Source organism: Cyanistes caeruleus, chromosome 3 (assembly GCF_971803275.1).
Source record: "Cyanistes caeruleus chromosome 3, bCyaCae1.hap1.1, whole genome shotgun sequence".
Classification (NCBI taxonomy): domain Eukaryota; kingdom Metazoa; phylum Chordata; class Aves; order Passeriformes; family Paridae; genus Cyanistes; species Cyanistes caeruleus.
The window spans coordinates 73,468,216-73,492,554 of NC_141703.1; the positions used below are offsets into that span (position 1 = coordinate 73,468,216).

The 24,339-nt window shown below is 41.6% G+C and overlaps 1 protein-coding gene and 1 long non-coding RNA gene across 5 annotated transcripts; one reads left to right on the forward strand and one right to left on the reverse strand.

Annotated features, from left to right (window-relative positions):
• Positions 1 to 1,260: 1,260 nt before the first annotated feature.
• On the reverse strand, positions 1,261 to 22,982 carry LOC111924156 (uncharacterized). 4 transcript variants are annotated; one of them, XR_015284787.1, is made up of 5 exons: positions 21,399 to 22,982; positions 21,225 to 21,275; positions 20,668 to 20,852; positions 20,367 to 20,510; positions 19,892 to 20,259 (listed from the first exon to the last, which is right to left on the reverse strand). XR_015284787.1 is itself a non-coding variant. In XM_086881963.1 (4 exons), exons 1-4 carry the CDS (start codon positions 21,684 to 21,686, stop codon positions 3,531 to 3,533), a joined length of 528 nt encoding a protein of 175 aa, XP_086738089.1. In that variant the 5' UTR covers positions 21,687 to 22,982; the 3' UTR covers positions 2,891 to 3,530. The 4 variants fall into 4 exon arrangements, 2 of the variants coding, with proteins under 2 accessions (XP_086738090.1, XP_086738089.1); XR_015284786.1 differs by lacking the exons at positions 20,367 to 20,510; positions 21,225 to 21,275 and adding an exon at positions 1,261 to 4,859 and having other exon boundaries at positions 18,864 to 20,259; XM_086881963.1 differs by lacking the exons at positions 19,892 to 20,259; positions 20,367 to 20,510 and adding an exon at positions 2,891 to 3,534.
• On the forward strand, positions 20,480 to 22,612 carry LOC147654252 (uncharacterized). Its single transcript, XR_015284788.1, has 2 exons — positions 20,480 to 20,519; positions 20,618 to 22,612. It is a non-coding gene; the product is annotated as an uncharacterized LOC147654252 (long non-coding RNA).
• Positions 22,983 to 24,339: the final 1,357 nt, after the last annotated feature.

Here is a 24,339-nt window from a genome sequence, read left to right on the forward strand (position 1 = left end):
CAGCTTGTATATAGAAAAGTCCTTTGACTTATGGTCTGTGCTTACTTTATTCTGGTTTCAGCGAAACTACAAAACTAGTGGTATTGCTTGGAAAGGACTCTGAAATAAGGGATAAGAGTAACTCAAGCTAGTGGTACAGGAAAATGTTTCTTACCCTTTTTACCACATACACTGAGAATAGTATTTGGTAATTGAACACAGACCAGACATACATATTGTTATGTTTAACTATTCCTCCTCAAAAATATCTCTAAATATTCATGAGGCCGTGACAGTCAAGGCACTGTGGAAGGCATGGTATGCTTAAACTTCAGTCCTTCCTTTTATAAATACTAAAAAATTTTAAATAGACCTCTTTCATCTGGAAGAATACCCAATAACTAAGTTCTTTAGCATGAGGAGGTAGAAAATATAAATTCAGGTGTCTTTGGGGAAAACAGGGATTGGAAGCTTATTATATGATATAATAATAATATATTAATTATATATAATTATTCTTATAATAATTAATATTATATAATTATTCTTATTATAAATGATGTAAATTTCTTATAAATGTGCTTCTGTGTACTCTTTTGTGTGATCAGGGAGGAAAAGGATCTTCTTTCTTCAAGTGAATCCACGTCTGTGATTTAGCAGATATCAGTTTATATCTGTGTCTTGTGTTACAAGAGGGTTGTATAATATGTGCTGCTACTCTTCTGAAAGGAAAACAACATGTTAAAATTCTCATGTAAGAAGAGAAATTTTGATGGTTCCCTTGAGAGTTCTTTCTTTGGTTGAAATTTCTTTAGAATTTCCTGTTTTCTGCATTTGTCGTTTTATCATTAAAATGTTTTTCTAATTCCAACTGGACTACGGGTGAAAAGTCACAGAAACACTCCTGCTTTAAGTGTAGCTGTAATAAGATCTTTAATATCCTAGGTAAATTAGGACTAGATACTAGAATACGTCTTTACTTACAAGTATCTTTACCCTCCCTGGCTTCTGGGTGTTACCTAAGCACTGTACACAGAGGCACTCTCACATTGGCTATGTTACAGAAAGCACAGTCTGAGCTCTTGATGCTTGGGTAGTTGTAAAAAGGTCGTTCCTCAGTGCTCAGGCTGTATGTGCCTTTGTACATGTGGTCTGAGGGCAGCTGGCAGCCTGAAATTGCTCTGATGAACCAACTTTAACTTCTGTATTAGAGTTGAAAATGCATAAATTAATTATTTTTACATTTTTAGCTTTTGTAAAGCAAGTACACTAAAGCATATATGCAGTAAAAACTAATTTATTCAAAAAAACACAAGCACAATTAACATTTTAGGGTAAAGTTGAAGGTATTCTTCATAGACCACTGTCTTTGAGGTAATACTTTTTACTCAAGATTTTCTGGTTTGTGGTTTCTGACCATTGATGCACATCTATTGGTCACCTGCCAGTCTGGAATGAGAACAATAGTTTGGCTTTGAGACTAGACAAGATGACTTTTCCAACTCTCTCCCACCTCTTTTAAGGTGGATTTTATGATCTTATTTGGTTCTGATATTTTATGTGAAAATGTTTTGAAACAGCATTGTAAGACAAGATTTGAGCCGCTAACAGCTGATAGATATTTAATGGGGCATAAATACACAGTTGCTGCTGTACATCTTCCCCTTTCCTATTGTCATATGTTACAGGACTTCATTTGGGAATGCCAAGTGAAGTCTTACATCTTCTACTCTTACATCTCTAGATGGTTTTTATAGCCAGTTTCAGGTGTGGGCTTTGTAGTTGTTTGAAAGCATTGCAGCTCCTCCAGCTCTTCCAATATTCTCCCTTTTAGAGTAGAACAGCTAACAAATGTTTGACCGCAGTTCAGGAGGCCAGTGAGGTGGAAGACAACTAACAGTTATAATGGCTTTATGGACAGTGGCATCTCCAGCTGGAAGTGGGTATGTAGTGGGTAGTATTTTAGAGTTAACATGGGCGAATTGAATCAGAAATGGTGACATTACGATCTCTCAGCCCCTTGCTCTTCTTTCCTGGCTGCTGTTGCAGGACTTCGATTTTCATTATCTTATCCAAGCTCCTCTTTTCATTAGGTAACTCAGCAATACTTGCTAAGACTTAGCAAGTACTTGCTAGGAATGGCTGGTTCAGCCTCTTAGCCACAAAGACTGAGCAGTTTCTACTGCAATACTGGATCTTTGCCTTTCACCCTGTCCCCTGTCATCACCCTTTCCCATGGCTGACAGAGGCTTTGCTAATGTTACGTTGTGGAAAAGGTTCAAAGCCTGCTATGGCTACTGTTTGTTCCACACCAGCACTCCATGTCTCTGTTTAACTGTGTGTGCTAGGATACGTACTAATTACATTTAGGGAACCAGTGCTGAGACTTCATGGGATTTCACTGGGCTGTACACCATTAAACATGTCAGAGTATGTCCCTTATCATGAGGAGAAGGTAGCTTTAAGTACGCAAAAGAAATTACAACTTTAATTGTTGATGTACTTCATCTGCTAATACTGGATTTATAAAATGTATTAAGTAAACCTTAAGCCTTTCATAAGCGGTTTTTGGCATCCATAGAATCAGAGGAGGAGGACAGGAGATAATTTTATCTAGCTGATCCAAAGACAATTTCAGGTACATTTGTGGCACTGGCATTCCTAGATCTATTTTTCATCATGAAATGCTTAGTTTCTTATCTTTAACCTGATTTGTCCATGATTCAAATTCAGTATTTATTGTCTTGTCTGTTTTGAGTGTGTGAAACATTATTTCATTCTTTGGAGACTGCTTTTGCATATCTGAGGACTGCAGTCAGGCTGTCTCCAAATTCTTGTCTTCAGGTTAAACTGTGCCTTTCATTTCAATATTTTCTTTCAGGTTATTTTTTTCCTATTCTTCTTCTCATTCTTTTGTATTCTAGAGTCTCACTGGTTCATTAAGATGGGATGTGATGGAAGTCTTGAGAGGAGATATGATAGCTCAGAGAATTGTTATCATTGTGTCTGATATGAGGGGGGTGCTGCCATTCTTGGTGGAATATCCTCATATTCACAGACACACACACACACACAGTGCAGTTTGCCTATTTCAGGAGACTATGGCATAGTTAAGCCCCTGACTACCTGCAATTTTCAGATCCTCTCCTGCTCTCAAATCAACAGTTTGGTATTATGGCAAATTACACCCAAGTCTGTGTTCTTGTTCTTATCATTACTGACTTCATTTCCTTTTTATAGACCTTTTTTATTTTCATTTTGATGAGATCATTTCGAATTCTGCTCCTGCTTTTAAATCATTTTTTTACACCCTCTTGAGTCATTGGCAAAATTAAGCAGCAATGTTATATTGCAGCAACTACCAGTTGGTCCCACATCCATGTTCACCCTGCAATATTTGTGTGCACTGGCTAAACTGTTTCCGTGCTGTCACTTGGACTGTTGCTGATGGACTTGCTGCAACTTCTGATCCCATTATTCTTGCTACAGATGTGGCTGCTGTGGGCATCTCAAGCACCAAATGCAATAGGAAGTGGACTCAGAAACCAGTATCACCTGTAAAAGTTGAGATGGAAATGAACTTCAGGATTATATTCTGTTTTTCCATAGGAAAAAAAAATGGGCTGAAAATCAGACATTGCTGCAATACCATTCTCATTCTCATTCATGTCATCTGCTTGGCTGGGTTCCTTCCCAGCACACTCACGGCACTGAGGGGGCAGCAGGAGAAACAGGAGAGGCCTCGATGTTGTGAAAACACTGCTCAGCAACATGTGCAACTTTAGTGTCCTTTCAGCATTGTTTTGGTCACAGATCTAGTTCACTGCACCGTGCAAGCCGTGCCCTTTGCTGTTGTCAGACATTGACAGGGTCACCAGTCAGCAGGAGTTTTGAGAGACTCAGTTGAAATTATCTACCATGAGTTCTCGCAGTGATTTACAGTCAGGTTGGTTGAATTTAAAAGTATATACCACTGGCTATTCCTGAAAACTCTGAGGAAAATATTATCTGTAATGAAAACATAGATTCAGGATTTTGAAAGCCCTAAACAACTTGATAGACTTTAGAAGGCAGAGTGGAAAGAGAATTTGGCTATTATCTTTGTACAAACAACACATGGCTTCTCAAGAGGTTCCTGTTCACCAGCTCCCCATGTTTATTGAAATGTAGACTTCTGTGGAAAGCTTTTGAATTATTTTCTCTTTAGAGCAAAAATACTTTGTCCAGTATTGGAACAGAAACAGATGATGTGGAATTCATCTTACATCTCTGTAATTCTTGCCTATGTATATAGCAATCTGCAAGACTGTAGATAAATAGCATTTTATACTTGCTATCAAATAAAGAAAACTTTTAAAAACTTTATTTTAAACTGGAAAACAAGAAAAAAGCATCCTCCAAGGAAATCTTAATCCACAGGACCTTGACCTTCAGAGCTCTTTATGAACATGAACTTTATGTGTTTGAAGGTTCTGACAGACACAGCTCTCTCTGACAGCTGTGAATCTACTGTCTCTTTGGATCAAGTGAATTTCCCCCCAAGCCTTTGCACATGCCCTGCCCCAACCCAGCACCTGGGATTTGGGTTGCTTAGAAAATCCTCTCAGATTCCAGCTTCTTTTGCATCCCTGGGATCCCATCCACTTCAGTTGAACCATCATCCTTGAAATGCTCTTTGTCCATGAGCACAGTTTTAAATGATTTATGACTGCACAGTCTTTTATTTTTAGCTTCTGTGCAAAGCTTCCAAATCAAATCTTGATGGGAACTGCTGTCTGTGATGGTTTTGTTGTCTTCATTTCCACTAATGAAAACCAAGTAGAGTCTTGCAGTTAAACTGTGTGGTTGTCTTCCTCGGTGTACTTTTTACACAAATCAAACTGGAATACAGGTAGATGAAAACAGTAATATAATTCTGGCGTATTAAAGAATTAACTTAAAAAAGGTCAGTGAGTCCCTGCCTAACAAAACAGCAGTGCTAGAAAGCTTGGATTGTTTTTTAATGTTGGGAAGTGAGGACATGCAAGAGCATTGTGAGGGCTCACAAGAGGTTGTGAGCTGGTGGTGCAGTTGGCACAACAGAAGGAGGGGATGCCATCCTGGGGGGCTGGACAAGCTTGAGAAGTGGGCCCATGAGGACCTCAGGAAGTTCAACAAGTCTAAGTGCTACTCCTGGCTTAGGGCAATCCCAGATATGAGAACTGGCTGGGAGAGGTCACAGAGAGCAGCCCTGCCAAGAAGGATGTGGTGGATGAGAAACTGGATGTGATATGTCATGGTGTGCTCACATCCCAGAAGGCAAATTGTGTCCTGGGATGCATCCAAAGCAGCGTGGCCAGCAGGGTGAGGGAGGTGATTCTGCCCCTCTGCTCTGCTCTGGCTTTTACCATCATGTGATTCCTCAGTTCTGATGCTACTGGTTCTGTGTCGTTTCATGTGTCTGCATTATTTGGGCAATAAAACTGTGATGTTTCATAAATTTTCTTAATTTTTCTTAAACTACCCTATATGCATTACTTGGTTTATGCAGACATCTTTGTGCAACTTCTGTTTTCTGTGTTTTAACTTCCCAGAAGATTTCTGGCTATGCAGTTTTCAGTGCATGATTTGTTTTGTTTTGTTTTGTTTTGTTTTGTTTTGTTTTGTTTTGTTTTGTTTGCTGGGCTTTGTTGTCCCCTGTTACACATTGACTACAGTTTGTATTTCAGGGTGCCAACAAGAGTTCTTCTCCTGCGTGGTACTGTGCTTAGCTCCTCTGTGTATGACTGACTCTTAGTTAAGTAGACTGGTACTGCCTGATCCTGGGGAGTTCCTGGAGACCTGTGCTGCTCCCTTTCCTAATGGCTGGGGTCTTGGAGAGAGGGTCTGTTTATTGGAGATGGGCTGCATGGTTATTGATTGTCTCCCTCTCCTAAAAGGAGTCTGTTGTGCAAGAGGACAGGTTTTGGAGAATAATCTAAAAATCATCACTCTCACCTTCTCAGGAACTATGTTTCAAATATGGATCAGCTTATTAAGGATATTTGCTAATGAAGCCCCACTAAGGTGATACAGCAGCCAATTATTTTTTGCACCGAGTTCCCACTTGTTTAATGACTGACAGCAGGACCTTTTAAAACTGCAGGCCTGACAACTTTGTGTTAAATCAGTTATTTCAGTTTAGTCTTTAACAGCATGTCTAAATCCCAACCTGAATCCCCAAATATAATCAATTACAGACCAATTATTCTGCTTGCTGAGTCACTTTGTCAGTTTGACAGTATGCCTAGCAGAAAATTTCGATTCCTTTCAATTCTTTGATTAAAGAAATGAATTAATTCAGAGTTTTATTTTGTTTGGAGATATAGAAGTCTGACTCTCCCACTGATTCATAGTCACCATTTGAAGCTGGAGAGTTCTCTTTTGTGTAAAAGTGGTGAGTAGTCATCGTTCTGGGCAAAATCTTTGTTTTTACCATGCTGTGGTGCAGATCCCTGTGTTTGAAGGCCTGCTCCCTGCTTTTTGTGTGTATTGGCCAGAGGTTGACTGTATTTCACTCTAGCAGCCATGAATGGCCAGTGAGACAGGTATTCATGAAGAGAGAGTTGATCTGTACGCAGGATGTCTTCCTGATGGATTACCATTTAAAACAAATGTACAAAGAATATAAAGATATGTAGAGAGAGTTTGGAGCTGGGAAAGAATCCTTTTGACTTGAACAAGCAGGTCTTGAAGTTGGAAGTTGGCAAATATTCATAGTACTTGAAATTAAGATTATTTAGTTGGCTTAGAAAAGTTGGGTATCTGCAGCCTGCAGTGAAGACTGAGGGCTGTTAACAAAATCATGCTATCATGGGATTCTGTTTGATTTATCTTTCTACTCATTATAATGGGAAAGGAATAGTATTAGTACTGGCATTTAAAAACGGTTTCTCAAATACCACAAACAGGTTATGATTTAGAATTTACAAATAAAGTATTGCTACCAGCATGCTGCAGACCAAACCAGCTGTTGTGCTGGCTGTTGCCCAGTCTCATAATTAGGCCATAAGGCATTAACAAAAACCCCACCCAGCTCATACTTGTCATTCCCATTCTGCTAATGAGGAATGACCTACAGGAAGATTAGAGCTGGGGCAATGTTCCACTTAACAGTGTGCAGTCCCTGCTGCAGATGGGCAGCACAGGGCAATGTTTGATGGGAGGGATGATAATCCACTCAAAATTAGGGAAAGGAAAATTATTAGAGAGCTATGTAAGGGCATAACAGGAATGTGTAGGGATAAAATCAGAAGGACTAAAATATGAAGTGGATCTAGTGACTTTTAGGCTCATGAAAGACAAGGAGAGAAGTTTAACACCTACACTGAGAGGAAGGCAATGATACCATGGCATCATTGCTGAGTTAGGAAGACTCTCAAAAAACTGATGGTGCAAAAGAGGTATGAAGTAACTTTCGCTCTTAACTTTATAAAAAAGAATAATTTTGACCAAACTATAAACACAAATAAGTTTTCAAAGGCGAAAATAGTTGTCAGCAGCAAGGAAAGAAGGGGTTGAACAAAACATTCTGTAACTTACACGCATGTTAGTGTCTAAAAAATCAGCAAGAAACTTTTTGGATGCTGTAGGATATTTGGGGGAGCTGTGAAAATACCACTAATAAATATTTACAGATATATTCAAATATGTTATGTGTAAAATTGCCTAGACCTATATCTCATAGCTTTGTTCCTGGTCTGAAGGACTTTCTTGGGGGAGCAAAAAAAGGAGCAAGCAAACTTTCAAGGAGAACATATTTTTTATGTTCTCTTCATGAGAATCTTCACACTTCCTTAAAAAGTTACCTTTCCATCTAAGCAAAGCTTTCAGTATTTCTACTTCGAGTTTTCTGTTATTATGCAGTCTAAATAAAATTCATCTTTGAAAAATTTCTTTCAGATAGAGTCCTACTGCCAAGAAAGAGAGTATAATTTTCACTTTTCTCTTGGGAACTTGTGCAGCAGAAAGGTTGTTTTGAAGTGCTCTTTGTGCTGGGTAATTTTGCACCCTCCAGTGGCCGTGAAGCTTCTTTTTTAGTCCCAAATTCCCTGAAGTAGATAGAACACATTGCTGCAGGAAGCAAAATGTTCAGATTCTGAAAGCCGTCTGTGTGCTTTCTTCCTATAATCAAATAATCCACAGCTATTTCAAAAAGGATATATTTCAATGACTCTGTGCTTTTATGAAAATTTTCTTCTTTCCACTGTACTCTAGCACTACTGGGGAAAAAAAGGTAAATCTCATGTGTGGCATTCTGTTTATGTTTAATAACTGCCACAGGCAGGCAGGAGTCCTGCAGCATCTTCTTGTCACCTTTGACAAGTTTTGTAGTATCACAGAAAAATGGCCCTTGGGAATTAAAAATAATGAGCTGTGATTCCATGTCTGCATCTCCTCCTTCTGTTGGGACAAGCCTGCTTGAGAGCAAAAAGTGCTGACACCATTTGTGTATTCTTTCCAAGGCAGTCATCAGCAAGAGGTGGTGAAGTTCTGAGTACCTCTGTGGTTGCCTGTGTTTGTTCCCAGCTAAATCACACACCTGCTTGATACTTTGTCCATGTGTGGAAAGAAATATCTTTCAAATGTCCGTCAGTATCCTCTAGAAGAGAACCTGATATGCGACTGTGAAACTGTCACAGGCAAGACTCCTTATCTCTCTTGAATTCAATTTTTATATTGAACAATTTACCTTTTGTCCTCTGAGAAGCCACCAAAAGCAGTGTTACCCATGCTAGCAGGTAATCCTCAGCCTTCAATTCTTCCGTAATGCCTCAGAATTTGCTTGGAATTTACTGCTGCAGTTTCCCTAAGAAATGTTTCAAAAAGTGTAGGCTTTTTGCTACTCAGTGATGAGATGCAGGGAGTAGAATACATCTCAGCTTAAGTTTGGGAGGGGTGTTGATTTACCACCAGTATAGGGAAGATGCCTAAACTCCTGTTACAGTCAGGATAGTGAGCAGAGTTGAGAGAGTGATTCAGACTCCTCAGTGTGGGTGGTGTTGTTGGGATGAGTCAGTGAGTCCGAGCCGTGTCCTGTCCTGCCTGGCTCTCCATGGACTGCAAGGGGAACTCGGATGCCTGCCTTGCACAGAGACACCTACATTGGAGAAACTCAGATTCAAGAAGAGTGGATTGTAGCCTGTGTTTTTATGTAGAAAATGACTGTCACTATTTTTTACTCCTATAGGAGTTATATCCTTTAGAGTGTAACTTGTAGCAGCCATCAGAACACTGCTGAATTTTTTTGGCTCTAAGATATTATTGCGTCTTATTAAAGGTGGGAAAGTTTAATATGTTTCACAAATTGAATGTTAGATGTTTGGTGATATATTTTAATGTTTTAAGGAGGGATGGGGAATGCAGGGAGAACTGAATCTTCCTCTTTCTAGAGCTACAGGATCTTAACTGAGGCCAGCCCCCAGAAAATGAGGGTAAGTTTTCATATAAACAAGTAGTTTTATTTCAGAAGTCAAAGGCATTGGACAGTGTCTCAGAGGACTTACAGAAGAAAAATGTTTTTCTAAAAACAGACTAAAGAAAACCCAGGCACCTGCACTCTTCTAACCCAGACCTTGGAACTGGGAAAAAGGCAAGCATCTAAACATCTAATAGTTGAAGTCTATGGGTAAAAAAAAAAAAAGAAACAAAAAGGATTTTGGAAATTCCTCAGGACTATTTTTTGTTTGAACAGCCTACAGAGAAAGCAGTAGATACGATACATTTGGAATTTTTATGATTCTATAACTCATGTGTGATACTTCTATAATCAACCTACGAGGATGAAACCTACCAGTGAAACCCTGGAAATGTTGGTACATTCCACTATTCAATTCACAACTTCAATCTCGTATAGCATTGCAATCCAGATGATCAGTATGATGCTGTTAAATGTCATGTGGTTGTTAGGTTTAGGAAGTATGGTTTTTATAGCTTTTAGCACAAAATGTGAAGAACAGCAAGGAGATTATTTTGGCAGAATGGTAATTATTTTGAGTTTGTATTCAAATCCACAGTTAGGATGAAGGACCTCTTAGAAACATTTTGCTCAAGATGAGATGAAGTATTGTAGCAACAGGGATGCTTCTGAAGTGTAGTTTTGCTGCCTTTCACACAAAAACAAGCTGTTAAAATAGAAGAGGTGATAGAAAATAATGAAGGATATAGATTGGACAGAAGCAGTCAGATGCCTCTTCTCCTTGTCTCCCTTGCCCTTAATGAAAGGCATGAAAAGAACATGATTTTTTTTCCTTTCCCCTATTAGGTCAAATTTAAACATGCCAGTTGTGTTCTGCTGGGTTCCAGTTCTCAAGTTTTTCTTGCACAAATGGAGGTACATATTCCTCCAGATCACATCAGCAGCCTCTCCCTATGACTGGAGAAGCCCTTGCATTTAATTTTTGTTGACTTTTATAAACAACTTTATTTAATGACTTCAGGTGTTTGATATATATATATATATATATATATATATATATATATATTTCTTTATTTTTTTTTTTCTTTCCCTGGTACAGGCCCTTGAACAGGTGAGATCTCCTGCTTCACACCACATTGTGGGTAATATGGCACTTTCAGTCGAGTCATCAGAAATCCCAGGGGCACGATAACTCTGGTCTCAGTGCCCATCCTGAGCACAGCAAAGAAGAGCAGTTGCTGGTGTGGAGCTCTGGACTCTTGTGCTGACAGTGAACATTTCAAATAGGATATGTATCTTTGGAGGATCTGGTGTTCCTTGTGGCTCATGTTTCAGATGTATTGCAAGAGCATCAGGAAATAGAAAATTTAGTAAAAGTAACATACAGCTGTAAAGGTCAAGAGTTTGATGAGGGATTCATGACAGCTTACTTTTGCAAAAAGGTCTCTCTTTTACTTAAACTATTGCTTGAGGGGCTGAGAAGAGTCCCTGACTCCAGACTAAACAGCCCACAATATGGCATCTGTCTTCCAAAGCTCCCCAAGCAAAGAGTAGCACAAATATTTCCCTAAGCTTGAGAAGATTATACGGTTGTTTTGAGAATCTTGACTGCCACTGCAATTGCAATTACAGAGAAGAGGTTTTTGATATCCTTGTGTTTTGTTTTTGTTTTTTAATAACTTTATTCTGGTGGAATGGCTCAAGACTTTGGAAATTATGTGCAGTGGTATTTCTGACTCTGCTCATTCCTGGTAATATTGATTTCAGACCTCTAACTCAGTTTTCTGTTCTCATGATGTGTTTATTGTCTAATAGCTATTTCTTTGCTAAAGCAAAAGTATTTGAAGAACGGAGAAAGTAATACATTATTTTATTACTACTTGGGTCTCCAAGAGGATGAGACAAGAAATGCAGTGATTATTCAGAACAAGAGCAGTTTCTGTCCCAATTATATCATAATTTACGGGAAAGGAAAGATTCTCAGTCGTTTATTTAGAGATGGGAAACTGAGGTACAAAAAGATATTTTTTCCTTTTACGCTGCTGCTGTGGTTTTGGATACTTGTATTCAAGATGATTGCTGTGTATTTTCAAGTCTTTCAGACTTGATCTTGAGATATGTTGACAGGTACATAACAACTTTTAAGTACCTGTATCAAAAGCTTAATACCTAGAAATTATATTCCCTCCTTTGGTGAGACAGAGACAATTGGAACTCAAGCCAACACAATCCAGTTAATACAAAACAACTTTAGCTGTGGATAAATGGAAAACCCTACTCAGGCACAGCCTTGAAGGCATCAGCCTCAACTTTGTCACTGATAGAGAGGGAAACCATGATTATTGCAAGTGTGTTCAGAATTTGAGGGGGATTTCAGGTCTACGTGAAGCTTATTATAGAACTTCAGAAGAGGTTTGTGCGATTATGTAAAATTTATAATGGGAAGTTTAGGGGAAGGGAAGGGATCAGGGTAAATGGGTAAGAAGCATGAAGCATTGAGAAAGAGGGATAGAAATGGCTCAGTGTACTGAACCCTGTGCCTGCCCAGCATTCCTGTCCTATCTTTGTATTAAATCCTTTCCCCAAACCATTTTTTCTTCATAATCTTCCTGCGCTGTTTGTGGGAGCTGTGAGGTCCGTGTCAGCATCTGGAGAAGGACTGAGGAGATCCAGCTGTCAGCAGCACCTGTGTATGAGGCACCTAAATGCCAGTAACTGGAAAAATCTCTGTCCTGCTTCCTACAACTGCTAACAATGAAAGAAAAAAAAGTTGGGTAAAGGTCGTGTCTTATTTCCACGGGTTATGGAAAACATGCTTTCCTAAAACTCCTGCAGCACCAAATGTAATGACTCATTGCCTCTGTTTATTCCTTAATTACAAAGTTCCTGTGTGGGGGTCTCAATTTTACAACAACACATCTCACTGGCATGACTTTCATAATGACTCTGCTCCATGGCATGTTTGAGCTCAAGCATGGAATTAGGCTGAAGGAAAAATGTTTCCAGTGGGGTTTCCAGTGATGGATGCCTCCACCATCCCCAGCTCCAGCACCTAGTGACTCAGAGCTGAAGAGAAAATGACTGGAAAATTCAGAGGAAACTGCTGTGCTTGCCAAGAAAGTAAAGCAAGAAAACTGCAAGATTTAAGGGAGAAATCAGTGATTTATGTGGTGGTACAGGCAGAGCCACATAAAGAAAATGACCACTTCCAGGTAGATATGCCATCATCATGCACTTCCCACTGTGTTGCTGAACCCAGACTTAAAAATGATGCTGTTTTACTCTGTAATTTGAAAGCCAGAAGGAACTGTAGTTATCCAGTTGACTGATGTCCAGCTTTTATCTGAAATTTGCTAATAAAATAACCTTGTTTTCCTGACTGCCTCTATCTGCTAATGTCTGCTCCTACCTGTGGCAGAGCCTTGATTAATGGCACTGGTGGTGATATTTTTTCTGTGCTAGGAGCTCCTGCCAGTGTGAAGAGAAGCTAATCCCAAAAGAGAGACAAGGCACAAAAAGGGAAGCTGCTCTAGGCGTGCTGGCAAAGTTGATCAGAGGGGACGAAGGAGGAACTCTCATGGCCCTGAAAATATGCTGGGTGAGGTTGCTGAGGGTACTGAGAGAAAGTACAAAAATGGTTTCCGAAAATAACAAGGAAAACAAAACTTTGGAATAGCAATTGAGAGAAGAAGCTGGGAGCAAATACTTTCTCTCTTATTTTCACCCCAATCAATATGAATATGAGGAGAGACAAAAGAGTTTTCAAGAGGTCTGAGTCATCTCTTCTAATGTGGGGGAGAAATATTCCACAAAGTCCTCTCTCCTCTTCAGGATGTGCTTCTGGGAATCAATCTGCCTAACTGAGGTGGCTTTAGGCCTTGCAGAGAAAATTGGAATTGCATTAAGTCTACTTGCTGCCTTAGTACATGCAGAGAGAAATGTGTTTGGGGTTGTTGCTGAGCTTGCAAGCACCCACTTTTGATGATTTTGCTTTCAAAGGTGGCATGTATTACTACTTAATAATTAAAGTTTATCCTAATTAATCTAGACCTACAGATCACAGTGTCTCTGAAATACGTTTTCTCCATTAATTAGTGATTTTAACAGTGTGGTTAGGTACAACAAAGTCTGCTTTTCCCTGGCAGGGGATTTGCTCTAGCTTCTTTTAATGTGATTTTCTGAAAGAAAAGCAAATCTGATTTTCTTTTAAATAACCTTCATTTGGCCAATCATTCTTTGTGAAACTGTACTAAAAAAAGGTTTTTTAGATGCTTAAGTTGAGGATACAGAAAGAAATGACTGGAACATGTTCAACCCGAGGAGCTGGAGATGACTTTTCCACCAGTCTTTTGACCAAACTGGTATGGGTTGCCTGACACAGGGACTGCAGCTCAGCAGTAAAGATTTCTTTGCAAGTCCAAGGACAATACTGGTTCTTGACTTTCTTTTTCTATGCTGTTCAGGACAACATCACCTAAGAAGGACTTGTGCTAATTTATTAATTACATTTTTCTATTGAGGAACCTCAGCACAATTTGACCCCAACAAAATTTATTCCTCCTGTGCAGAGGAATGACTCAGGTTTTTGTAGCTGTTGGGCCTGACTGAAAGTGTATTACTCAATTTGTATGAAAATTAAAGCTGGAGACAAATGACTGTAATGGCTCTGCAGCCAACTTGTGGTCTTTGTCTCTCTCTACCATTATAAATCTTGTATTTTTTGAGGGATTTCCAATTCACTTATTGAAATTTGCATCAACTTAGTGTTCAACCTTCAAGATGTCACCTAATTTTCTTAGAAAAATTATCCAGGAGTATAAAAAGACGCAGATTCCTTAGTCAAAGGCAGGTTCTCCTGACACACAACATTTCTTCCTCCTGGTGTTATGAGTTTGCATGAAAAGCCTTGGGGAAGGAAGCAAACCCTTTGTTGCAGGATCTAGATGTCCTCTTACAGTAGACACCCTATGTACATTACAAGATTAAACTTGGCCTAGGCAGCTTAAAGCCCAAAGAAAATGAGGCCCAAAGTGATGAAAGAAGTTGGGGAAAACTGACATTTATGGATAACAGGACAAATGCTCCCTGCCCAAATATAGATTTTAAATTGGACAGGGTGCTGGGCCATCTTATCTACACCATGATTTTGCCAAGAAAGGTTGAACCAGGTGATCCTCAAGGTCCCTTTCCAACCTGGCAGCCTGTGATTTTATGATTTTTCAGCCCAAGAAAATGACACTAACATTGGAATGTTTTTATGTTCTTTCTCCCTACTGCAGCTACTGGGATGTGGTATCTGAAACTGCTACAATGAGCAGAAAGAAAGATCTGTAATAAAGGCATCAGTTTAGGTTTAAAATGGGTTCTGTACCTAAGTGGAAGACACAAGATGACACTAAGTACTTTTTAGGCCTATTACCTTATTACAGATGACAGAGGTGCATTTAGATAAAGCTGTATAAGCAGACAAGCAATATTTAGAGAAGAAGGGCAATTGGGTGCTTAGACAGTAGTTGTTTTTTGACAGGCCATTGTGATGAAGTGGCAAAAAATACCTGCATAATGAGACTTTGGTAGATGTAGTACAACTGCAACCATGACACAGATATTAGCAAGATGATGAAATTATTGCACCTCCTTGGTGTCTTGTTCTTGTTAAACCAGATGTGAGACTTGAAAGTGCCATGAGAATAGCAAATGGTGCTGTCTGCTCTCTTCATATAATAATTTTTCTGGTTTTTTTTTTTAATATTGTTGAAAATAATTCCAGAGAGGAGAAGAATGAGAAGTGATTTTTTTTCCTACTATTAAGATGCTCCCCCCGTACTATCACCACTTCAGGCTGGTACTGTGAAGATTTCAAAAGATATCCTTATCCCTTCAAACATTCAGAAGAAACCTCACCTGAAAAATCAGCTACATAGACAACATAGCTTAGGCAAAAAAACTCCAACATCCTTTGCCAAAATGTTCTGGGTAAGGTGCACTGCTGGAATGGCTGTGAAAGGTCCGGGTGGCTGTAAAGGGCAGCAGTGCTGGAGCTGGTCCCCTTGCACACCAGTGAGGGCACAGCCTCCCTAGGAATGTGCACTTCCCCCTTCTTCACCTTCAGACCTTGGCAGGGGATCAGCCTCCTCATGGAAATCCAAGGGAACCTCTGTAGGTGTTGGCAAAGTGGCGTGGGTGGTGTGGAGTCCCCACTCCTCCTTCCTAGGCACAGCAGCCTTGGAAAGCCACGCAAGCAGGCTGGCAGTTCCTACGTCAGCTGCTAAATCCTGCACAAGGAAGAGGGCTGCTCTCCATGGAAAAATGTCCCTGCAAACACTGTGGTGAGGCTGAGCAGAAGGAAATCTCCAATACAGCTGTAAGTGTTAGAAATTGTGTATCTGAAATCATGGCTGAAGCTGAATGCTATTTTTACTAGAAAATCAAATAGAAGATATAAAATATCAAGGGATAGGAAAAAAAAAAGGGGGAAATATTCATACCAAAAGAATGATGGCTGACACTGGTTTGCATCCATAGAGATTACAGCCCTTCTTTTACTAATTGGCTTTCCAGAGGTAAAGAGTTACATCAACTCATCCTGAAATGACACTTGCCAAAAAGCAAAGTGTCCATTATAATCTCATTTAATAAACTGTTAGGTCACCTAAATATGCTTTCTATCTGAATTATCTGCTGGAAATGTGCTTTAGCAATTCATTAACCTTCCTTCTAATAATGTGGGTAAAGGCAGCACTCTGCTATGGCCCTCAGGAATCACAGCACAAGAAATGTTGTTCTTTTGCTCAAAGTACATGCTTGTTACTGAAAAGGGGCACAGAAAGGTCAGAGGGATGTAGCTGTTTGTACCCTTCCTTGGATTTACTGGAATTGCTACTTGTTTAGAATTAGCCATTATTTCAGTACAGATTTTATTACAGGTCAGAGACACACTTGTGGAAGCAAACCCAAATCTCCTACTAAAATAAAAAATAAGAGATAAAATCAGCTACAGTATTTCAACTTCAAGGAAAATATAAATAAGTACTTCATTAAAGATGTTCTTTAAGAACATAAGAAAGGAAATAAACTGGCTTGGAAGAGTTCTGAACTTTGGGGACATTTGCTCAATGTGGAGCCAAGCTCAAACTTTGCAGTTTTTCTGAAGGGAATATGGTGGTCTCAGAGGATGAGAATGCTGATAAGCAACAGAGATCTTCTAGGCTGCAGCATTTCACAGTGCAGTTTAGAGTGGAGTCCAACCCTTGCTGCTTTTAGGGAGGAAACAAACTTCCCAGGAGACTTTGGGGGCTGACTTGTGTTACAGAGGTAGTTTGTTTGAAATGCTCAGTGCCTAGAAGTGAGCTCATGATGTCTGACATGAACATTTTTCAAAGCTTTGGACTGTGCAATTGCCCAGGTTTAGTATTCATTATTTCTGCTGTGTTATGTGACAGTGATGTCCAAAGGCTGCTGATGCACCAGCACGTGAAGAGGATGCCTGCTAATGTGTACGCTTCAGTTGTGGCAAAGTTTAGAGCGTGGACCTTCCTTCTGCTCCCTGGTTGAACAAATGCTACACTGGTCCATTACTGTGGTTTTTATGTATGAAGACTGCCACCAGAGCAGACAGCAAAAGTGAGACTGAGCCTCTCCAACAGAACAGGGGCTATCAGCTGTCTGCTTAAGGACAATGTGCCAGTGTCATCACAGGCATGCTCCTGTCGAGTGCACGTCTAAGCTGTGGAGAGATCCTCATGGTTTGTATTTCATTCACTGGAGGGTAAATTACATCACTGAATTGCCTTTACTACCTGCTCCCTGACCAAAGATTTCAGCTTGAAGATATCCCCTGATGTGCTTCTTTACTGTAGTGAAACTCAATTAGCACTTCTCTGTCTGAATCTGTCCATATTGGACAAGTAACTAGGACTTTCTGAGGAAGAAAGCTGTTATTTTGGGTAGAACAAGATCCCTCTCCATATCCAATAAAATGCATACAAAGTGAGCCCTGGGTGTTGTTTTATTGCTAGTCCCCACCCCCAGATGCTCAGACCCATCCATATGTGAATAACTGGTGTTACTTCATTTACAGCTGTTGCTGCACATCACCTGTGTCTTTTGTGGAAGTGTGGCTGTGAATATCTTTACAGACAATTTTGAGCACCCTGCATGTTCTGCCCAGTGCATGGGGGAAAAGTGAATGCTACTGGCTATTTTTCACCACAGATGACTAAAGACAGAACAAGTACATATTGAGGGATGTAAGATTAAACATCTCAACCAGCTCTTGCTGGTGCATCAGGGTGAGTAATTGCACAAGAAACAAGATGATTATTGAAGAGCCTGAGATTTCCATCTGGTATTCCATTCAGGTTTTCCTGAGAGAAGAAAGTGTGGGTTTCCTGTGCTGTGTAAGTGCACAGGCAGTGAGTGCTTGACATGAGCCTTGCCACTTTGTGGTGGACTGTGACAAGCCCCGATGTCCACTGCTGTAGAATAGTGACATACACAATAGGAAAATCTGATATTAGTCAAAAAATTAATTTGAAGGAGTCATGGACAGGGATATCTCTTCCAGCATTTCACTGTTAGATATCCTCTGCCTGGAAACTGGGATATTTATTATTCAAGAGGATCTGCCATGGCATTTGGATCCTATCCAATCAAATGTTTTCATTATGATGGGGAGAGCTAAGACCTGAGTGGGAAGACCATGAAATGACTTTTAAGACTAGTTTTCTTGCAGGAATCTCTCTGTTGACAGAAACTCTTTCATGTTTAATGCCATGTAAAGTGCTGTGTATAGCAACTTGCTAAAGTGAATTAATAATAAGTAATATGAAAGTGATATAACGCAAAGATAACATAAAAGCCCTTGAGACATTCATGACAAGAATCCCATCTTTTTGTCTCAGTGTATTTCAAAATGCCCTAGGGGAATCTTTTTTCCAGAAGAAAAGCTGAGTTATGCATTTTCTTATTATATCTAATTGTAGAGAGAGATTTCTGTAACAAAAATTGAGCTGCCTCCAGAGTCCCTTTATCTCTTTAAACTGGAAATCATCCATGAGGATGTGTGACCTTATTGCCAGATCATGTGTTTCTCTTTTGATTTTACAGCTGGTACTCTCCTGAGATAATAGGTGGCTCTGTGGGGCTTACTAGTACAGATATGGAATAAGAAAAGCTTGTGGGAACCAACTAAACTGGCATTAAAAGTATAACTGCTTGGATTTTCACACCTGTTTTCAAAAACTTGGCAGAAAGGGTTAAATATGCTTGTAAAGGTACCTTTTGTAAGGCATGCCAAGTGGCAAGCAGTCTCTTTGGGTGCATAAGGGTACATGATGGTACAGTTAATGCTTCAGAAACCTCTGGAACATCTGGGATCCCAGCATGGATTAGGCAAAGACAACATTGTCTGTGAGCTCAGATGTGCACACAGAAAGACTCGACTCACCTGTGCCACTGAGGACCATTCAGGCTTCCTAAGCAAGACTCACTCAGCAGAGAGAATACTGTGGCAAATGTATTTCAACTACATGATCATGGGAAAAGTCTATGAACTTTACAGAGCTGAGGATATTCTCCTTCCCTCCTATGTCTTTCTCAGATTTCTGCCTCCTCTTTGCACTCCTGGGACTGAGGAAAGTATTTGTTGAAATCTTTGCCATTCTCTCTGGAACTCTACTAATCCTTGCTGTTTGTTCCTTTCCCCCTCGAGTTCTTCTGCACATGAACATCATAATGCTCTCCAACCAACCTGTTCCTGCATAATGCCCTGTGAGATCTGGGTTTGTGGCTAACCCCTGCCCCATACTTGTTATGGCCGCAGTCCTCACACTCGAGGGATTGCCTACAGCCCCAGGAAGTGGCACAAAATATGAATTCCAGAGAAGAGCTGAGCAGGAGGTTTGGATGCTGAAGGAGATGATGGTGGGTTCAGGAAAAATACCTATGCAGTGGTACATTTCTGACTGCAATACATGTGAATTACTGCAGTCTTTGAAACAAAAATCCTCAGGGTGCCTCTTTTGCCTGGAGCACCTGGAGATGTTGAGATGTTGTGCTGAGAAGGCTGGGAGGAGAGGCATGGAGCTAGGACCACAAACTGCATGGCATATTTGAACTTATTTGTGGATGGATGGATGGATGGATGGATGGATGGATGGATGGATGGATGTCTGATAGTGATTCCTCCCCATCCTGAGCATTTTAATGGAAATAGGATGAAGTCCCTCTCCTCTGAAAGCACGGTTTCTGCCAGGGCAGATGATCCCTCTTCTACTTTACTGTTCAGCCCTTTTAGTCCCACCTCCTGCCTTACCAGCAGGTGTGGGAATCCTCTGTGCTCCCTCATGGGAATTTTGTAGGTTATAAATTTATTACAAAGCTTAATCACCATAAATACAAAGACCCCTCTTATTAAGTGCTGTAGCCATGGGATCTGGCTACCCTTGACAAAATAAGACATTAAAAAATGTACTCTTCTCTTTGTGCAAGGACAGATTCAAGGTTTAATGCTGTGCAGCTGTGTAGATGCTGGCATGGGTGGGAAGTCAGGCTTACTCACAGCAGAATATTCTCATGTCACTGAGAACTGTGTCATGTGGTTTCTCCTGTGGTTTCTCCACCTTTGGAGCCCACAGATGGCCCCAGAGGTGCAGTTGCTGCTCCATGGGCCGAAGTGACCCCCTGAAAGTCCCCAGCCCTCCAGCTGTTTCCCATTGGAGCAGGCAAATCTCACACTGTTTACTGCCGTGTTGTCACGCAGGTACTGCCACCTTTCTGCATGCAGCGAGAATGAAACCAGCCTGTTGCTGGAGCAGAGCTGGGCCTTGGTCCAGTTCCCCCACCTGCCAGAGGAAAAAACAACTTACCTAGGCTTGTCCAGCCTCTGCTGTACTGCAATCAACACCACAACTTGCCCAGGGTCCTGGCAGTCCTGGGGCAAGGAACATACACAGGGATGGCAGGTTTCTTCTGCTTCACTCTCCTTCCCCATCAGCCTCTGGATGCCCAGCCACCACCAGCTTCAGTCTGCCCTGTTCCTGCAGAACCCCATTGGCAATTTCAGCTGCTTGCTATGTCCCTGTTACCTAATGTACTTTCCAAAGTAAGCATTTGAGGAAAAGGAGAAAGTATAGCCTTAAGATCTGTAATTTCTGATCTTTCCTTCATTTACCAAAGCACTTTTCCTTTCCCTGGGACCAGATCTTTACCCTGAAACCTTCGCACCTTGTGGCCAAGAGGAACTTTCTCACCTCCTCAAGTGGGATGTGGAGAAACCATTGCACTGGTTTCCCTTCAGGCTCCCCAGCAGCTGCTGCCCTGAAGAAGGATGAGAAAGTGAAGGCTGCTCACCACCCCATGGAGGACTCAATGACTGTGCTGTCCATGCAGAGCAGGTGTCATCACCAAACAGCCAAAATCCCTGGAAGGGCTGGACCTTAGAGGAGGCAAAGTAAAAGGGAGAGGTCACCCATTTAGAAGATGTGATGAGGCAAGGCGTGGTGATGAGGGATGGCAGGTGGCTTTGGGGACAGAGCAAGAATGTTAGTGTGGCTGAGCAGTGCTGTGAGACAGCTCCATGATGTTTCTCCAAGCCTATTTTGCTGTTTCCCACCTCTGTTTTTCTCCAAGCAGTAGATCAGGAATGCTTGGTGGCTGCTGTCCCAGGCCATTCCCACCCTCGCACCATGTGCTGATGCCCAGAGCTGGGGTTAGGGTAGCTGGGACTTGTTCCTGGGAACAGGCTCTGCTCTACCAACCCCAGGAATTTTTCTTACCCCTAAGACCCCTCTGCTAAAAAATGACTTACTGGCAAGGAGCCTGGGAGATTCTCTGTGCTAGAAATTTCTTGCTGAGAAACCTGCATGATGCAGATACAATACAACCTGCTGTGGTGGGGCAGAGTGCTGCGGCCAGCTCTGCTACAATCAGAACAAAATAACATTGGTTTGTTCCCCACCCTGGAGAAGAAGTCAAAGCTTACCTTGAGTTCAAAGCCCATTGCGTAGCCCCTGGGGCAGAACTGCTCGTGGTCCCAGGAGCCGCAGGGGCCTACAATTGGCACGGTGAGGATGCCAACAAGGCCGCGGCCTGGTGCCCCGGGGGCAGCAGCAGCCCAGCAGGCAGAGCAAGGCCGGGGTGGGCAGCTGCATGTCAGGGAACCCAGCCGGTGCCTCGGTGCCTCGCCGCATGCTGGCACTGGGGAATTTATTGGCTGGGAGAGTGCGTGGAAGTCCGGGGAGTGTGGGCAGAGCTCCCGGGGTGCGCTCATTGTTGCTGTGTGCTGCTGCTGCTGCTGGCCGGCCTCGCTGCTCCGGTGTGCGCAGGGCTCTGGAAACCTGAGGATGCAGAGCGAGGAAAGGGGGGAAGAGCTGGGGACATTCCTTGAGGAGATGGTTGTTTGGAGGAGGGTCCTGGCAATGCTGCAACGAGGATGTGGAAGAGAGAGAGAGGTGGGAGGAGAAGTGATGGACTGGAAGGGGAAGAAGCCTCTCAGGGGCTGAGGCAAAACTTGAGATGGAGCAGTCTCGGGTTCTTTCACCCTGTGGAAGTTCTCACTTGTTTCTTCCTTGTTTTCCTTTTCTCCTCACCATCTCACTGAGGCTGAGGAAAATGCCTGCACTGGAAGCTGTTGCATTTTGCTCTGGGACATGCATCAAGTGTGGGTGACAAAGCAGAAACTTACAAAATGCTCCAGCTGCCACCCACCTTGTGTGGCCCTTGCTGAACTCACTTCAGTTTACTGGCATCTTGTACCAGGGATGGGGGAGTGGGAGCAAAACTTCACGTGGTTGCATCATCCCATGGAGCTGTGAGGCTCCCAGCTGCCCAGGTGTGTCTTTAGGAGGTGTGAGCATTCAGAGAGGGTGGGAGTGTCCAGCAGCAGCAGACCCTGCTTCTGCTGTGGTGCCTTTCTCAGATGGGACTCTCTGTTTCATTCCTTGTTCCTCCAATGGGTCTAGCCAGAGAAGAAACCTCTGCTGACAGCAATGTTCAAGGGTATCCTGTGAGTAATTTCAGAGTAGGATGAGCTGATTCCTTTCCATTGAAGAGTCAGTGGTGATATCACCAGGGAGAGTTGCCCCATGAGGTCTATACTACCAATATATCAGCATATATTAGCAGTATAATATATATGTGTATGCATCTCTATCTATGTATATATATCAGTACATACCAGCACTATAAGCACAGCCAAAATATGGAGAAAAAATTATTCCAGGCTTCAATTACTGCAGAATGGAATGGTCTGCTTCTGTAAGAGCCACTTAGAGCAGGTAGGGGGAAATGTTGCTTTCAGCTGAAACCCTCTGATGTTCCCCCTTGGGTAGAATTGTAAAGGTCCTCAGGTACTCACAGCACCCAACAGGAGCCAATGAAGACAAAGATGTCTTTCTGTATCTCATAGGCAGCAACAACACATCAGAAAGAAAACAACACAAATGAAGGGCTGTGTGATCAGGGTTCTGCTCAGAGAATGGATAGCTCATAGATATTTTTTCACTCCTGGTGGCATAGAAATTTCAAAGCTTGAGGTATTGACTGGATTTTTTCATAAGAGTGGCTGCAACCACAAGCAAGAACAGTGGACTGTTACCAGGTTCTATGTCCAGTGAAGAGCTGTGAATAAGTGATATTAACCATGGTAGCTGCATGAGAAGGCTTTCTGGATATGTGGAAAGTTAGGGGTGAGGAGTGTCAGAGATACCTACAACTGTACAGGAATCTTAAAGAAAGCAGTGAAGATGAACTAGGTGGAGGAGGAAACCCCAAGATAACTGATGCCAAAAAAATAGAGATGTTTCACAGTTTGTAGTTATATTCACAGAGCTGAATCTTTCTTTGTTTGAGTCCCTCTCACTGATAGGGCCTGTTTCTCTGTCTTCTGTCACACATCTTCTCCACTTTCCTCTCTAACAGTCTGAGCTCCAGTCCCAACAGTCCTGCCACTGCAGGTGGCAGGAGGGATATCCTGGTTGCAAAAACACCCTGCTAAGCTGATTTTTTATTGTTCCTTTTGGCTGTGTGGGGAGGAGGTGGCAGAGACAGTGACACTGGGTCGGTGGTTCTGGGATATTGCAGCAGGAAGCAATGAAAACTATTCCCACAAGTAATTAACTGCCAGTGGGAGAAAGTGAACACTGGGCACACTTCTATAACATCACCGTGGGGAGCAAGAAAACAAACAAGAAACTAATCTCAGCTTTATATTTCCCTCTCCTGTCTCTCATTAATTTTTAACTCTTCCAGAGTGATGAATCTTCATGGGTCAAAGAACTTCCCCTCCCCTTCTCTCTCACCCTTTTCCTTACAGAAAACTTTCCCTGCTCTAGACGTAAGGAATGGACTGAAATGAAAATAATGGGATCAGTATCAGCAGCTGAATTTGTGCTGCTGGAGTGTGGGGCCAATGAGTATTTTTGGGTAGACCTGCTGATGCACTGAACTTCCCTGAGCATCCAGTGATGTCTCTAACATCCCTGCTAATTAATGTTTTATCATCTGGGGAAGCTCTTGCTCTTCTTTTTCAGTTAACCTGCAGGTTTCTGAAAGGCAGGAAAAGTACCAGCTTGCAAGCCTAGGATGGGTGGATTTTTAATTACATAACTTTGGAAAGCTGGAGTTTGAACTCAGTGAGTCTGGCAACTTCTCTGCTGGTAAGCTATGGCAGTTAGTGCTGGGGTCTTATGTGACATGTCCTTTCTTCTTTTAATCAAGGTATTGGAAGGCAGGATAGCATCAGACTCAGCACCTGAAGACATGATGGCCAGTGCAGAGCAAAGATCAATTCTGTAATTTTGCAAACATATAAACCAAAAGGAAATATCTTTTTTTTTTTTTTTGGACAACTTAAGTCCTCCACCCTATGACAAAAAAAAAATGAACAGAGTTACAAAAAAGACAAAATATTTGAGCACAGTGCA

What these genes read in the sequence shown, in the direction of transcription:
- LOC111924156 (XM_086881963.1), bottom strand. Translation starts at nt 21,686, where the DNA reads ATGAGCGCACCCCGGGAGCTCTGCCCACACTCCCCGGACTTCCACGCA. An exon ending in CAATGGGCTTTGAACTCAAG is followed by an intron (nt 21,276 to 21,398) that starts GTAAGCTTTGAC and finishes TGCATCATGCAG; the next exon opens with GTTTCTCAGCAAGAAATTTC. An exon ending in ATCTCCCAGGCTCCTTGCCA is followed by an intron (nt 20,853 to 21,224) that starts GTAAGTCATTTT and finishes GCCTCCTCTAAG; the next exon opens with GTCCAGCCCTTCCAGGGATT.